Below are 16,039 nucleotides of genomic sequence, written 5' to 3'. Positions count from 1 at the left end.
GGACTGCTGAGCACCATTGAGACATTCAGAGCAACATGGTGATTTGATGCATTCAGAGAGGGGGCTAGGAATTTGGAAGTAATGTAGTTATTTTTGTGGAAAATCTCCCAAGAATAGAGTGCAGAAATAGCAACAAAGAGGATTGAGAACATTAAGAAAAACCTGAATTTAAGGGGCCATATGGGTATATAAAAAAGTCTTATTTAAGACCTCTATCTTTCAAGACGAATACTACCTAAGTCATTAGGATGTAACCACTCTTAATATAAAATTGAGAGGGGTGGCAGAGAGGAGGTCATCTGCCTTCAAATATTGTCTAAATAAGACTGAGCCAGCTGGCAATAAGTTTAGTGATCTCAACAGGAGTTGGTAAAACTTACCAAGGGGCCAAATCTGGATTATTCCTGTTTTTGTAGTTAATGAGCTATAAATATAAATATTATGTTTTTATATTTTTTAATGGTTGGAGAAAAGTTTAAGAAATTAATATTTTTATATAATCAAAATTGTATGAAATTCAGATTTGACTATGAATACATTTTACCTGGCATGAAGTCACAACTTTTTGTTTTATATGTTATCTGTGGCTTCTTAATTTTTACAATGACAAAGATGCAAAAATGTTGAAAGCTTATCTGGCCCACAAACCTAAAATATTTATAGTCTCTGAACCTTCACAGGGAAGATTGCCCTACCCTCTGATAAAATAATAGGCTAGAATAATTTTCTGGGGAGTGCTCAGTGTCTACTTTGATGGAATCCCCCCTGCCCCCCACTGCTTTGGTAGTTCTGGGGGTTGAACCCAGGGCCTCGCCCATGCTAGGCAAGCACTCTACCACTGAATATTCCCCTGGCCCCTCTTCCCTTTTCTTTATGGTGTGTCTTCTTTTTTTCTACATAAAGAAGACGGGGAAAGAGAGGAGCAGTCTGTCTTTCCCTTCATACCTTCCTGTCCTAGAATTTGAGAGTTTATGTAGTGCTATGTAGCAGGTGCTCAGTACTGTTTCTTCCCCCTCTGTCTAGGTTACATGTTCTCTCGCATCGAAGAAGAGCATTTGTGGGAGTGCAAACAGCTGGGCGCTTACTCACCAATCGTCCTCTTAAACACCCTCCTTTTTTTTAATACCAAATACTTTCAACTAAAGAATGTTACTGAGCACTTGAAGCTTTCCTTTGCCCATGTGATGAGGCGGACCAGGACTCTGAAGTACAGTACCAAGATGACATATCTGAGGTTCTTCCCACCTTTACAGAAGCAAGAGTCAGAGCCAGGTGTGTGGTGGTGTCTGAGGCTTCTGTTTGAAGTCTCATATTACTAAAACAGTTATCGCAGGGGGGTGATGGTAAGTTACACACACAGGAGAGTGTAATGTAGCTTTCTTTTTAACATTTCAGTGTTTTTCTCTGTCATGAGGGAAACTTAAAGACTTACTTTAAAGTATAAGGAATCACTTGCTTCAGTATATTTTTATTGGCTTTTAAATTAGAAATACTGGTTTAATTGAGTAGAGCCCAAGTAATCTACATTTAAAAATTTCTCAGGGAATTTACATATACAACTAGAATAGAGAATCACTGATGTACAGGTATCAAATAAGTCAATTTTTGCTAGTTAAAAGACGCCTAGTTAAAAGACTCCTTAATTTTTAACTTGTTGTTTCTAAATCTTTTTTTGACCACAGTGCCTTTTTTTAGTTAACACTGAAATTCTGACAGGATTTTAAAAGTTGGCCTATACACACTGCTTTTATCCACAATAGACTAAAGTCAGCAGGCACAGGGTTGTGTTTTGGGGGTCAGGAGTGGGTATTGGGAATTGAACTCAGGGGCACTCCACCACTGAACCACCTCCCCAACCCTATTAAGTATTTTATTTAGAGACAGGGTTTGACTGAGTTGCTTAGCACTTCCCTTTTGATTAGGCTGGCTTTGAACTCTCAATCCTCCTGCTTTAGTCTCCAGAGCCTCTGGGATTACAGGTGTGTGCCACTGTGCCTGGCTAGCAGGGGCAGTTTTATTAGACAGTTTATGATCTTTTGTTGACAAACACCCTGTTAAATAAGTTATTTTAATATTTAAAAAATATTAAATATTATATTATAGAACTAGAAATTAAATTTATTAGTTTTGACCAGAATAAAACTTTAAGAGTGAAATTTTTGAATGTAAAAATTTAAAATTTCTGAAACTGAAATTTATAAATAATTGTGGCATACAATTTTGTATGGACTTTTTTCATTGGCTCCTTCACTATACTATCTCTTTCTCCTAATGTGAACATCCTGTTTCCTTAGTTTTGTTTATATGTAACCTGCTTTGTGTTTTTAATTGATACTAGTTGGAGGAGAGGAGAGGCAGTAAGGTAATATTTTCACTTTCTGAGTAGGTATTTGACAAGGTTGATAATAAATACAACTTGTTTTCTAAATACTGAAGTATATGTAGGCAACCTGTAAGTAGAAAATGGTTGATTTTTCTTGAAGTAATAGTACAAGAAGCTGAGTAAAGTCCCAAACCAAGTGGTTAAGAGCAGCTTTAGAAGAAGAAAACCTTTTTTATTGGGTTCTCAGGTCTACCTACTGTTCTCTTGAAAATTGAAAGGAAAAGTGGGAAAGAAACAGCTTACTTTGCATGCCTTCATCCTGGTATCTTTGTAGTAACCTTTGGCCTCTGGAGAATCATATTGGTGAGAAAAGATTTGTTCTTTTCTTATCCAGTGATAACCGAGAATTTCTTTTCCTATGAACAGTGCCATTTTTCACAATACTAGAATAAAAGCAATTTGAACAAGTGCCCCACTAGGCACTGGTGTGCCCCACAGTAGAAATATTTTCAGATAAAGGAATGACAGTCTCTATCTAGGTTTATTACTATAATAGAAGAGCACATGGAACCCCTTTTTTCTGCCTGTCTTGCTATGGTTAGGAGCCCTGCACATAGTCAAGTTTTGTTTTGTTTTTTTTTAATATTTTTAGTTGTAGATGGACACAATACCTTTATTTTATTTATTTTTACGTGGTGCTGAGGATCGAACCCATTGCCTTCCACATATGAGGCCAGTACTCTACCACTGAGCTACAACTCCAGCCCCGCATAGTCAAGTTTTTTAATAAGCCAGGCTCAGAATAGAGACTTATCTTCCAGCACCATGCTTTTTTTCCCATAGTGCCTCCACTTTGGTGAATTGGAGAACCCTAACTGTCCCAAGACAGGCACTTTGTTTGTTTTAATGCTATAAACCCTGCCCTTCAGATAATGCCTGGCACTTCCATGGGAGCTGAATAAATCTTGTTGAATGAACGAGTGAAAGGGAAGGAATAGCAAAGTTCTGACTGTGAAGCATAGCTCATTGGATGTGTTGAGTCTTGAAAAATAGACTTTTCTAATGTAATCTTTTGATTATTATTTTCTGTCTCAAGATAAACTAACTGTTGGCAAGAGGAAACGAAATGAAGATGATGAGGTCCCAGTGGGTGTAGAGATGGCAGAGAATACTGATAACCCACTAAGATGCCCAGTCCGACTTTATGAGTTTTACCTGTCAAAATGGTAAGTGATCTTCCTCTGCACTACATACAGCGCACTTCAGAACTCCGATGACAGTGTGGATTTCAGATGCTTGAACATCAGAAACGTAGCTGGCCTATAACCTTAAGCGGGGAGATTTAACCTCTCAGTTCCCCCCCCCTCCATTCTAGAGTTTATAGTTATAATTTTGAACCAAAAAATAAACCACCTTATTTTGATGTTTTTCCCCCAAAAAAATCTTGAAAAGAATCACTGCTGTTACTTGATCTTAACAAGTGTTGCCCAATCTTTGTGGGGTACCTAATCTATAGTAATTTATTATTAATGTAGGAAAGAAATTCTAAGGAGAGCTTCTTTTACTAAACCTATAAATACAAAGATGATATTTAAGGGATTGAGATTTTTTTTGGCCCTTTGTTTTAGAGAAACCTTATGATTATAAACCATACTAAGGCACTTTTTCTCAAAGAAACAATAATTGTTGTTTGACTTATGATATTAAGTATCCTTGGGTTTCATTTTAGGATACTGGGCACCTAGGATGTGTGATTCTCACAATGTTACATATGAGTTGACTTGTGTTGCTTCTAACAATATCTTAAGGACTCAAGTTTGTGATTTACATTTGTCTTATGTACTCAACATCCAATTGGTGAGACTTCTTGAGTGTTCAAGAAAAGACGTGAAGTTACAGATTACTTCTGGCAGGAAGATGCTTATAAACCTTTTCATTCCTCTGGATAGTTATTTATGATATGAGTCACAGTGGGGAAAAGTTGAGAGCCATTATATTAAAGAATAGTTCATATTTCTTGAACTCTAATCTTTAATTTTCTTTGTTTTTTCTCCCCCTCTGTGAATAGTTCTGAAAGTGTGAAGCAGAGGAATGATGTGTTTTACCTTCAGCCTGAGCGTTCCTGTGTTCCGAATAGTCCTATGTGGTACTCCACATTCCCAATAGACCCTGGTACCCTGGACACCATGTTAACACGTATTCTCATGGTGAGGGAGGTACATGAAGAACTTGCCAAAGCCAAATCTGAAGACTCTGATGTTGAACTGTCAGATTAAGATGGAAGTGAGGTTCCTATTTTCATACACATTGGTATGCACCAAACTGTGAACGCATCCAGCTGTTGGAAAGCAATGTTTAAGCCCAAGTCCTCTTGACTCAATTATGAGACATGGGAAACAGATGATCCACAGTGTGGATGTACAAATGAAAACTGAAGGAAAGAATTTGAACTGAGAAATGTTCTTTGGCAGTGATATAGTTCTTAGACATCTTCAGAATGACTAACCAATTTCTGAGTGGTGCATAATCTTATTTTGTTTGGGAATAACAAAATTGTGGAATATTTTTAAGGAAAACTGTTGTATAAAACTCTACCATAGTAACCTTAGACCTTAGAGAGGTAGCTTTGGAGTGAGACCTTGGCTACTTGGGCAAGACCTTGTAAAGTCAGGGGAGAATTCAATACAAAGCTGAGAGTGACATCAGATGGGACTGGGGGACCCAGACCTGAAGACCCAATAAAAATACACAACTTTTTTTCCAAGTTAGTGAAGTGGTCTTGATTTTGATTTTCACTGCCAAGCCAATTATGTGAAGGATAGAAGCCTCTGATGCTTTTACCAGGGGCCCCTCATATCAGGGAAAATGACCTTCACTCCTATTAATAGTGATGTGTCCCTTTCGCCTTCTGGGTTTAGCTTTCTCATCTGTGGGTCTCAAGGTGGGTAAATGAAGGTAAAGGGGATGATATTCCACAAACTAATTATGCACACAGAAGATCTGTGGAGCCCATTAGACCCCAAGTGTCTTGAAATGTTTGTAAAGAACCCACTAAAATGCCCACTTCTCTGGGTGCAGGCCTTTATTGCTGATGTCTCATAGCTTGAGCTGTGGTACACAGAAATGGGGCTCTCCATTTGTTTTTGTTTTTCCCCCAGTGGCAGCTTTTCTTCCATTGTTTTACCTTCCTATTTCCCAAATGATTCCTCTTTTTTTGTCTTTTGCATCAGTTTTTGGAGGCCCTTGTCATTTCAAAAAGTATAGTCTCTCTCCTGAACTTTGTCTGGCAAACCCATGAGCAGTTCCAGAGACACAGTATTACTTAGCTATCCGAATTATGGTAGAAAAGGTCTCGGTAGGTTCTTGTGTAAAACATTTAAAAGATGACCTTGTTGCCCTAGGAAACTTGAAAATAGGAATTCTGGGGTTAGGATTCAGACATTGACTGTCTTCTTATAGCATTATTCCAAACTCTAGCTGTTTTAGTAGTTCTATGAGGATTGCAAGTCATAGGCGTGTGTGGCCATATCAGTCTATGTCCCTCATCACAATTCTCAGTTCTTTGCTACAAAATTTTGAAATCAAAGCTTTTATGATGTTGGCCAGTCAATAGAACATCTTTAGCCAAGGTTTATTTGACCTTATGATAAAACTGAGAGAAGTCAAAAAAATCTTCTTAGAAAGTTTAATCTTGAAATCCTTTTCAGTATGTCCCATATTTTAGGTGGGGATGGCAGGTGTATTTTTTTTAATAAATGAAAGTCATTTAACTATAACAGAATTAAAAGTGGGCCTTTTGACATTGTGTACTTGATGGTTCTATCCCCCTGCCTGTAACAAATCTCACTTTTGTTACTAAGAACTGTGTGAAAGAAGTAAATCTGCCCTGATTCTGTATGATTAATTACATCTGTGTGTGTCATTTCTGACTGGAAAACTTCCTACTTCTAGACCTTGTTCGACTTGAGGAAAACAATTGGATTGTCTGATAAGTCTGCCAATAAAACCATCCAGAAACATCAGGTGTAATAGTCCCACTATACGAATTTTATGGTTTGTATAAACACTAACATTTTCCCTGTCTCTGTAGTTGTATGAAAAACAAATACTGTTAGCACATAGTAGATAAATTGTAATACCCAAAAGGAAAAAATCTGTATCAGAAAAAATCTGTATCTTTTAACTGAAAACAACCAATAATACCCAGATAAATGACTGTATCAGGATTTCAACTGCATGTTAGTACAGAGTCACTCAGAACCCTAAACTAATTCGTAAAGAAAATATGATTAATTATTGGTCATTGCTCATAAGCATAGCTGTTGATATGTCCAATTGTTTGCTTATTTTATTAAAATTGTATAAAATTACATTTTCCCCTCAGGAGAGAAAAAAAAAACCATCAAACAAAAAAAGAAACATCTCAAGCATCCTTTCTGTTCTTTTGCCTTTTAACCACTTTTGGGTTTTCCCTTTGCAGAAACCACAGAAATATTCCCTTAGAATAAAACAGTATATTTGTATTTGGCGGATGAATTCTTTTTCTTTGTCTTCAAGCAACTTTAAGTACATTTTTGTATTTGACCGTATTGTTGTGACCCAACAGATAGTAAAACCACCAAGAAAAAGAGCAATTTTCAGAAAAGAAATTATTTGAGTTTTATTTAGTTCACAAATAATGTTGCACGTTTTTCCATCAAAAGACTTGTTTCCATTTTTTAGTTTATTTATTGGCTGCATTCAAAACCCCAACATCTACAAATATGAGGTATGCATATATTTCACTTCTGCCTTTTTTTTTCTCTTTTTTTAGATGAATACAAAACTTTCATCAGTCAACTTCAGTGATTTTGAAATTGCGAGATTAGAATTAGGAATTTATCCATTCCTAAGTAAACATAAAAACACTTAATATGAGAATGAAAAACTAATGGTATTCTTGTAACTACAATTATGCCTCCAAATTGCATGTAGACCATTTCTATCTGCCTTGTGACATTCCAGTTTTGTAAAATGGGAGTTTTCCCCAAAAAAAGTCTAAAGTAAATGAATTTTTATAAAGGAATCACAGTTTTCAATTAAATTCAGATTTTTAGTTTTATTTTAGTGAATAAAAAGTTCCCTTACAATGCTGAGTTGAATAAAATAAGATTAATTTTATTATGTCAAAATTAAAGATTCTTATTCAGTAAAGGATAAAGACTTAGGATCTTGCAATGTTGAAAGCAACCAGTGGATTTATATCTAGCATATACAAAAATTTTAGAAAAAGCATTGAGAAATAATACCTCCAATTCCTCTATATTATTCATGTCTTACCATCACACTGTGTTACTACCATCACTGAAGAAAATTTTAATTGTGAGGCATTGTTACGTAGTGGAACAATCACAGGCTTTTGGAATCTAGTTTTTCCACTTGCTGGTTGTATACAATGTTAGGTAAATTGTATACAATTTGTGCTGCCTCAGTTTTCTCATTTATAGGGTAAATAATAACAACTCCTTTGGTTTTGCTTGGTTCATGGTAGGCTTTAAAATATCAGTATGTAATGCAATTTGTATGTTAAAATAAAAAAAAATCTAAGACTTCAATTAAATGTTAGTTCCCATATTGCAGTCTTTCATTAAGTTCAGTACTGTGGATTCTGCAAACTTAATACTCTATATGATCAGTTCTACATATTTTAAATCAAATATTAAGCATAATTAAATACTGTAATAAATATTGTAATAAAAGTACTTACTCATGTGCTTGTATGCACATCAGTATTGATCAGCATCTCAAAAATCCATTGATGTAATTCATTATATTGCAAAAAAGGAAGAAATTTATGATAAACATTGACTGCTGGACTTAGTTTTGACCAGTGGAATGGAAGCAGAAGTGAATTTACAACTACCAGGCCACATCTTTAAAGGAAGATGCATGTAGTCGTGTTGCATTTCCCCTTTTCCGTAGGCTAGAATATGACTATAGCTGTAACAGACCAGTTTTTTTCCACAAAGGAAAGGGATGTGTACCAGAAGCATATTCACCTCATGGACAGAGCCACTTCTCTCCTGAACTGACTGTGAGGTCAGGCCTTCACGTAAGAAACTTTTCATTTTACTTAAGCCATTGTTATTTGGTCTCAAAAGTAGCCAAACCAGTGTCCTAATATATCCACTATGCTCGCTGTCCCATAACTGCTTCACAGAAATGGGAAGTTCTGATAAGTGTAAGAAAAAAATAAATGAAAAAAGATTATCAATATTGAAAGGTGAGGAATAAAACTCATTATTTTAAAATCAGCGTTTTTTAGATGTTTATGACAAAAAAAGGAGAATCCACAAGCTATTCAAGTTCAGTTCAAGTTACCTTCATTAAATAGAAAATAGATTCATAAGCGTTTCAAGCATTTTTCTATAAGAGCAGTAACCTTATTAGGTAATATAATTGAAACTATTCACAGTAGAAACAAAAGGTAAAAGTATAAAAGTACCTTAGTTACAGTAATACATAGTTTTAATAATACACAAGAATTCCCTGAGTTTTAGTAGATAGTGTTTGAAAGCTAGCATTTACATGGAGGAAAATAAAACAAAATCCCTTTCTGGCATCATATGCAAAAGTGTGGGATGAATTAAAGACTTAAAAGTGGAATGTAAATTTAAAAAATATTAGGAAATATAGAATATTATTGTGATCTAGATGCATCAACAAACAATAAATTCCCCAAAGCACAAACCACATATGGAAAATAAGATTAATTTTATTATGTCAAAATTAAAGATTCTTATTCAGTAAAGGGTAAAGACTTAGGATCTTGCCATGTTGAAAGCAACCAGTGGATTTATATCTAGCATATACAAAAAATATACTGAATCCAAGAATATTGAACGAACAAAGGATAATGATAGTTTATATATGAAGTCTAAAAGGGTTAACAGTTCATGAAGAGATGCTCAAAACTCCATAATGGAGAGTTTGCTGGAGTTTGTTGTTGTTGTTGCTGCTGCTGCTGCTGCTTTTAAATTTTTATTTTTTAGTTGTAGTTGAACACAATACCTTTATTTTATTTATTTTTATGTGGGCCTTGCATGTGCTAGGCGAGCGCTCTACCGGAGTTTTTTGAGCTGTCATTTTATACCGTAAAAACTGGCCTAAAATAGAATAATGCATAATGTCAATGTGTTTGTGGTAAAGAGAAATTACAAAACCTTACACAGGGCAAAAGTAAATATAGACTTATATATCCACCTGGAAAGCAATTTTCATTATTATCAAGTTAAGTCTGATTGCTTTCTACATCTCCACCCTACCCCTCATCAGATAAAATGTGAACATTATCAAACACTTATTTCTTTATAAGATCGTAGTTTTTATTCAGTGAATTATGTTAGTGGATTTTTCTAATATTAAGCCTGTGTTCCTTGATTAAGTCCTAATTATAATTGATCATGACATATTTTATATGTATCTCTACATGTATACACACTAATTGATACATAACCTTTATCAAGTTAGGGATATTCCCTCCTATTCCTGGTTTGCTATGGGTCTTTCTTTTTTAATAAGTGATGAATTTATCAAATGCTTTGGGAGAGCATCTATTATAATAATAGTTCTTTTTCTCCTCTATTGTTGTTAAAGCATGTGAATTAATATGCTAATGTTGAAGTCGTTCTTGAATTCCTTTAATAAACCCTCCTTGATTTTTTTAAAAAATATATACTGTTAGGTTTAGATAGTTAATAATTGTGCTTTTGCACCCACAGTCAGGAGTAAATTTTTTTTTTTCTCTTGAATTCTTAATTGGTTTTGGAATCACTGTTAAAGATCTGGGCAGGTTTTAGTTTTTTTTCATTTGGTGAAAGAACTTACATAAAACTTCTTAAGTGTTGGAAAACCGTAAACCTTTTAATTTTTTCTAATTCCCCCAAAGAAAGTCTTTGCCTTTTTATTTACACAATGTTTATTGGTCTACTCAAGTTTTTATGTCTTGAAAGTGCCAGCATTTGATTTTGTCAGTGTAAACTATTTCATCATGTTTTTCTGGCTTTCTCGCTGTTTTTCTTGTTTTGTTTTTTTCCCTCATGTTGTTCATTCTTTAAAAAAGTGAATCAAGTGATTGCTTCCTTCATGGTTAATCTTCTGTTTCCCAAAATGATTTCACTTCTGAATTTTTCTGTGTCAGCATGCTTTGACTGTGTCCAGGTTCAGACAGGATGATACTATTAGTCTGTTATAGGTGTTTTCTCATTTCATTTTTTTAAAAAATGAAGTTGTCCATTCTCCCTTTTCCTACCTGCAATTTTGTTTTGTTTTCAGACTGTGTTGGAGATAATAATATCCATCCTCTTTACCTTTTCTTGTTCTTTTTTTTCTTTTCTGTAGATAATCACCCACGCCCCACCCCCCATTGAGTCTTATTTTGTTTTTTGTTTTGTTTTTTTTTCATTGCTTTTGCAGTTTCTCTTAATTAATATTTATCTGATAGGGTGTTTTCCCCATCATTTTTGCTCTAGAATTTAGATCTTTTTAAAAAAAAAAATTACACTGAAACTAGGTTAAATGGCAAACTTGTAATCCCAGGGACTCAGGAAGCTGAGAAAGGAAGATTACAACTTCCAGGCTAGCATGGACAGCTTAGCAAGACTCTGTTTCAAAATAAAAAAGTGCTGGAGATGTAGATCAAGTACTAGAGTATCCCTGGGTTCAGTTCCCAGTACTGGAGAAACAAAAATACTTACACACACACGCACACACACACAAATTACATGCATGTAGGCATATATGTACATATATACATAATGGATTCCTATTTTACTCATTAAGTTATAATCTGGTGGGCCTGGGTTTGTGGCTCAGTGGTAGGGCACTTGCCTAGCGTATGTGGGGTACTGGGTTTGATCCTCAGCACCACATAAAAAATAAATTGTGTCCATCTACAACTAAAAAAGTTTTTTTTTTAATTATAATCAGGGAACTGGGGTTGTGGATCAGCGGTAGTCACTGATCGAACGTCAGCATAAAAATAAAGGTATTGTATCCATTTACAACTAAAAATATTTTTTAAAGTTATAATCTGGAGCTTTGATTATTTATTTTGATAACTCATATTGTTTTAGATTTAGCCAAAAGAAGCTCCTCTTCTGGTAGGCTTGTCTTTCTGACTTGACATGTGTTTCTTTCTTTTGCATTTGTTAGTTCCCCTTACCCTTTCAGTGCCCCACTCTTGGACTCCGCCACTTCTCCATAGAAATGCCTTAGACTTGTGTTTATTACTGAGTTAAAACTGTCATATATGTGTGAGACCATGTGACCCCATATTTTCACCAGATTATGCTCTAGCTCACTGTTTTTGACTCTCATCTGTTCTTTATCCCATTCGCTTTTTTTTTTTTTTTTTAGTTGTACAATATCTTTATTTTTTTATTTTGACATGGTGCTGAGGTTGGAACCCAGTGCCTCATGTGCTAGGCAAGCGCTCTATCACTGAGCCACCTCCAACCCATTCACTGTGTTTTCACACTTAATGTTTCCACTTGGTTCATGTTCCTGTTTCACATTGCTAGGATTTCCCTAATTATATTGCCTTATTTTAAATTCTTGGTTTGGATAGTCCATGTTAGTTGCTGTTTGGGACTCAGAGGTCATACTCCTCATGTGGCATCTGGGTATTTTAGCCTGTTACCTCTGTGCTGCCCTGCCAGTAAGCTTAACAAGGGGAAAGTCTTGACCTCCAGGTACCTTAGAGTTGAGATTGACCAATCGCCCAGCAACTGCTTAGAGATTAACCTGATTCAGGTCTTTGGGAAGAAGCAGTACCAGGGAGAGGCACAATCCACCAGCCCACTCCTGTCCATCCTGGCAGAACCTTTGGCTGCCTTGATAGGGTCTCAGTGATACCAGTGACTTGACCAATTGTCCTCCATTCAGCAATAGCACACGTCTCTTCTCATGTCTTACCAGCCCCTCCCGGTATATGGTAACTGTCCATATCCTTGGGGAGGGAGGCTCAATATTTGAGGGGAATCTTTTAAAATATTCATTAAGGACACTAGGTTCTCAAAGATTTGGGTGTGGGTGACTATTGCATATGGCAAAAATAACTTCTCAGTGCAGCTATACTTCAGTTGAAGAATCCTGAAATGCCGCAGCCATTTATAGCACAAAGCTTGAACTAACCACCTTTTGCGTTGGTTTTGACCTAGCTGTTTAAGCAAGATCACAGAAATGGGCATTTAAAGTGAGATTGGTTTTCTGGGCTACAAGATCTATCACCTCATGTCAGCAGTTGTGGGGGACATGACAAGCTCTGGGGTTTGATGAATAGCAACCTCTGCCACACCCAATCTCAAGGGCCTTTTCCTGGGCTGATCAGGGGATACTGGGTGCCTGTTACCTTCCTTCCAACTGGTTTGCAAGTCTTTTGAAGCTGAGCTGCTAAGAGCTTTTTTTTTTTTTTTTTAATATTTATTGTTTAGTTATTGGCAGACACAACATCTTCGTTTGTATGTGGTGCTGAGGATCGAACCCGGGCCGCACGCATGCCAGACGAGCGCGCTACCACTTGAGCCACATCCCCAGCCCGCTAAGAGCTTTTTTTCCCCTTCAAATGGACGTGGTATACCTGCACAAATTACCTAAGGAATTAATAAAAATCAGTTAAATACTTAAAAATCTGGGTTTAGGTTCTAGGATTGAGTGCTTTTAAAAAGTTTCCTAAGTGATTCTGTTAAGATCTAATAAGTCCATGAGAACCACCAATGTCAATGCACAGGAATGTGTTGATTTATTAGAATTGGGGTAAATAAAACACAGCCAGGAAGGTGGAATAGGGCATCACAATAACTTGCCAAGACAGGTACTGGGTATTGGCAGTCAGAAGAACTGGATAAAAGTTCCCTTGTTCCCATGAGAGGTAACCTCAGTTTCATTCCTTGTGACCAAGGGAGCCTTATGGGTACTCTCCAAGTAGGAGAGGAGGCACAACAGTGGATGGCCACAGCCTAATACTAATAGACATTAGGTAGCCACCATCATCAGATGGGGAGTTAAGGAGTGGAAGATTACAGCAGTGGCCAAGTTTGACCAGAGAAATATATAGGGGCCCTCCAACCAGTCAACACAAATCCACAAAGGTGTCAAGGCTGTTCCCTCAGTCTATCTTGGAGACTGGTGGCCTGACTGCAGGCATCTTCTCTCAGTGTGTGTGAGGATCTCTGCAGCTCCCGCTGCTTACCAGACAGGCCAGGGGAAAGAAAGCCAGAGCACCCTGTAGAGCCTTGAGGCTGCTCACAGTGCCCCAGCCTCACCAGATCTTTACCTTCCTACACTTCACCTGCCTCAGCGAGCCTCACTCGGCTCCATTGGTTCTGTTGCCCAAACTGCAAATATTGAATAGTTTCTACTCTGAAGAGGCTCAATGTTTTCTGTGAGGCTCCTCCCCCTATGGCCCACTGGGCCCTGAGCCCACCTGCTGTGGCTATTCTAGACTGGAGCACTGCATCATCCAGCCCTACCATTCCCAGCTGAGCAGATTGGCCCCACTTGGCAAGATAGAGGTCTCTGTACTTACTCCCTCCACCATCTTTCAGGAATGGAAAGGCTACAGCTCTGTGTGCGCGTGTGCGCATGCGCGAGAGAAAGAGGCTGACCATGCATTTCTCACCTAGAGGTCCTTGGATTGGGGCCCTGCACCAGGGGGGCTCAGCATCTTCTAGGACATCATTAGGCAAATTCTCATGCTCCATCCCAGACCTAACCCAGGGACTATTTCTGAAGAAGCCCTGAGCAGTGTGAGCAGGGGCCTCTGCTGAGCCCGAGTTTAGTCACTGCTTGTGTGGACTGAACCACTTCTCACTATGGCTCAACTTCTGGACCTGTAAGATCAGAGACACTGCTGCCCGCCTGCAGCTGGTTTTTATACAGAGCTTGGGCAAAGCACGGTTCAATGGCCTTTGCCCTCATCTCCCTTTCTTAGCCCAGCCCTTCCCCTCCCTCACATATCCAGCAAAGGGCTCCATGAACTATGAGGAGTACACACACTTAAGTCTGGTCAACACAAAAGAGAATAGCAGTGGCCAAAATTTCTTAAGGTCTTACTCTGGATCTTAGGACACTCTGTCCCCTAGCTTAGACATAGAGGGACATGAATTATTTAAATGTTAATAAAAGGTATGAGAAGGAAGAACAAAAAACTCACCTCCCTTAGCCAAAGGGTAGGAGTGCTGCATTCCCACCCACCATTGCAGGCAGGACCCAGCACCATGGGTCACATGTGCTGATGGCAGGTCCAAAACTGCCTGCCAGGGGCAAGACCTTGCAGGCTGCAATCGTGGTTAGCCCTGTGACACAGGTCAGAGATGTAGGCACCACAAATTAAATATATGTTTAATCATCTTACAACACACAGTAGTAGTGCAGTAGTAGAAATTATCTCTTTTTAGAAGTCATTCCCCCAAAGCTCCCATTCCTCAATTCCCGGCTAGTAGGTCTGAGGAACAGTGACAGAAATCAGTGGGATTCCACGGAGCTGAGAGACTGAGTCAAAGTTTCCTTCTGAGCAGCCAAGAGCCCGGTGAGAAGATACGCACGCGTTCACTCAACACACATGTGCAGCAGACACAGAGAAAAGACACAGATGGAGGGACTGGGAGACCACAGTGGACAGTCACACACATGCACTCTCATGCCACAACATTCCAGTCTGTGGCTATCTCCTCTAGGTACACAGAGTGGTGGCCTGAGCCTGGAAGCAGCAGCTGCCAGTCAGAGGAAGAAAGGGGGACACTGCCTGTGTCACAAAAGCCCCCAAAGGCAGGGCCCCTCATCACCCCCAGACAGCCAGTCCTCTCCTGATAGTGCTGATCAGAGAAGGGAGCAGGCTCCAGTGCCGAGGGCCAGGCGTTGTTTCTCACTAGTGTTCTAGTATCTGTGGTGGGGCAGGGCTGCCACATCCTCTTGGCCTTGCCAGGGGGCGCACTATGCCCCAGAGAAGAAAAGAAAGAACATACCCTCCATTGAGCCCCTGGAGCCAGGAGGCTATTGGCTCTTGGTTCTGTGTAGCACCCTGGGTCCAGTAGCACTACCACAGGGCAGCTGGAGAGGATGCTGAAGCAGGCCATACTTGCCCTTGGGTGGGGAAGAGGGACTTGCAATAAAGGAGCCCCTGAGGTGAGGATGTTCTGGGGGCCTACCAGACAGGTTCAAAGAGGAAATCTCTTCATTCACAGCTTCGCTCATGGGTTCCTGGACAGTGTCTGTGATTCAAGTACCAGTAGTTTTGGGGTGGGGGGTTGGGGTGGAGTGACCAGCATATACTGGGAGATCAGCTGCCCGCGGACCTGGGTGATAGGGAACCACCTGGCAGTGCTTGGGCCCTGGCACTACCAACCCCTACTCTGAGGAGACAGACCAGATAGCTATAAGATCTCCTCCCGTGGGCTCCTAGCCTTCAGCGGTGTCTGCCCGTTGGGTACAGAGCCATTCTGACCATGTAGGAGCTTGCCCTTCTCCCGGTCTGGCCACGTGAAAATGGCATCATCGCTGTCCAGTTCCGATTCAGAGTGCATCAGGCTGCTGCTCAGCATGGGGCCTTTGTGTTTGACACCTGCAAGGAAGATGAGGAACCCCGGGGTCAGGAGACAGCCCTGTCCAGGCCTGAGCCACACCCTGCACCCTCACCCCAGCCCAAACAGGGGCCAAGGAACAGGGAGAGCCAAGGCC

At 39.0% G+C, this 16,039-nt stretch overlaps 2 protein-coding genes across 11 annotated transcripts in view; one reads left to right on the top strand and one right to left on the bottom strand.

Annotated features, from left to right (window-relative positions):
- Zmym4 (zinc finger MYM-type containing 4) overlaps positions 1-6,846 on the top strand; it is a 101,854-nt gene extending 95,008 nt beyond the window's left edge. For 6 of the 8 annotated variants that reach the window (XM_015485283.2, XM_048815774.1, XM_048815772.1 and 3 more), the window contains 3 exons: positions 1,024-1,272; positions 3,420-3,549; positions 4,392-6,846. In XM_015485283.2, coding sequence (XP_015340769.2) covers positions 1,024-1,272; positions 3,420-3,549; positions 4,392-4,599 — 587 coding nt within the window. In that variant the 3' untranslated portion in view covers positions 4,600-6,846. The remainder of the gene's footprint in view (positions 1-1,023; positions 1,273-3,419; positions 3,550-4,391) is intronic. The other 2 variants (XR_007352104.1, XM_048815773.1) reach the window with 2 other exon arrangements.
- Positions 6,847-13,078: 6,232 nt separating this feature from the next.
- The window catches only part of Kiaa0319l (KIAA0319 like), a 111,352-nt gene continuing 108,391 nt past the window's right edge, over positions 13,079-16,039 (bottom strand). For 2 of the 3 annotated variants that reach the window (XM_015485281.2, XM_015485280.2), the window contains exon 21: positions 13,079-15,923. In XM_015485281.2, the coding sequence (XP_015340767.1) occupies positions 15,736-15,923 (188 nt within the window). In that variant the 3' untranslated portion in view covers positions 13,079-15,735. The remainder of the gene's footprint in view (positions 15,924-16,039) is intronic. The other variant, XR_007352106.1, reaches the window with a different exon arrangement.

Source organism: Marmota marmota, unplaced genomic scaffold (assembly GCF_001458135.2).
Source record: "Marmota marmota marmota unplaced genomic scaffold, marMar, whole genome shotgun sequence".
Taxonomy (NCBI): domain Eukaryota; kingdom Metazoa; phylum Chordata; class Mammalia; order Rodentia; family Sciuridae; genus Marmota; species Marmota marmota.
The sequence above is the reverse complement of the archived record's forward strand: the minus strand, read 5'-3'. Positions and strand labels throughout refer to the sequence as shown.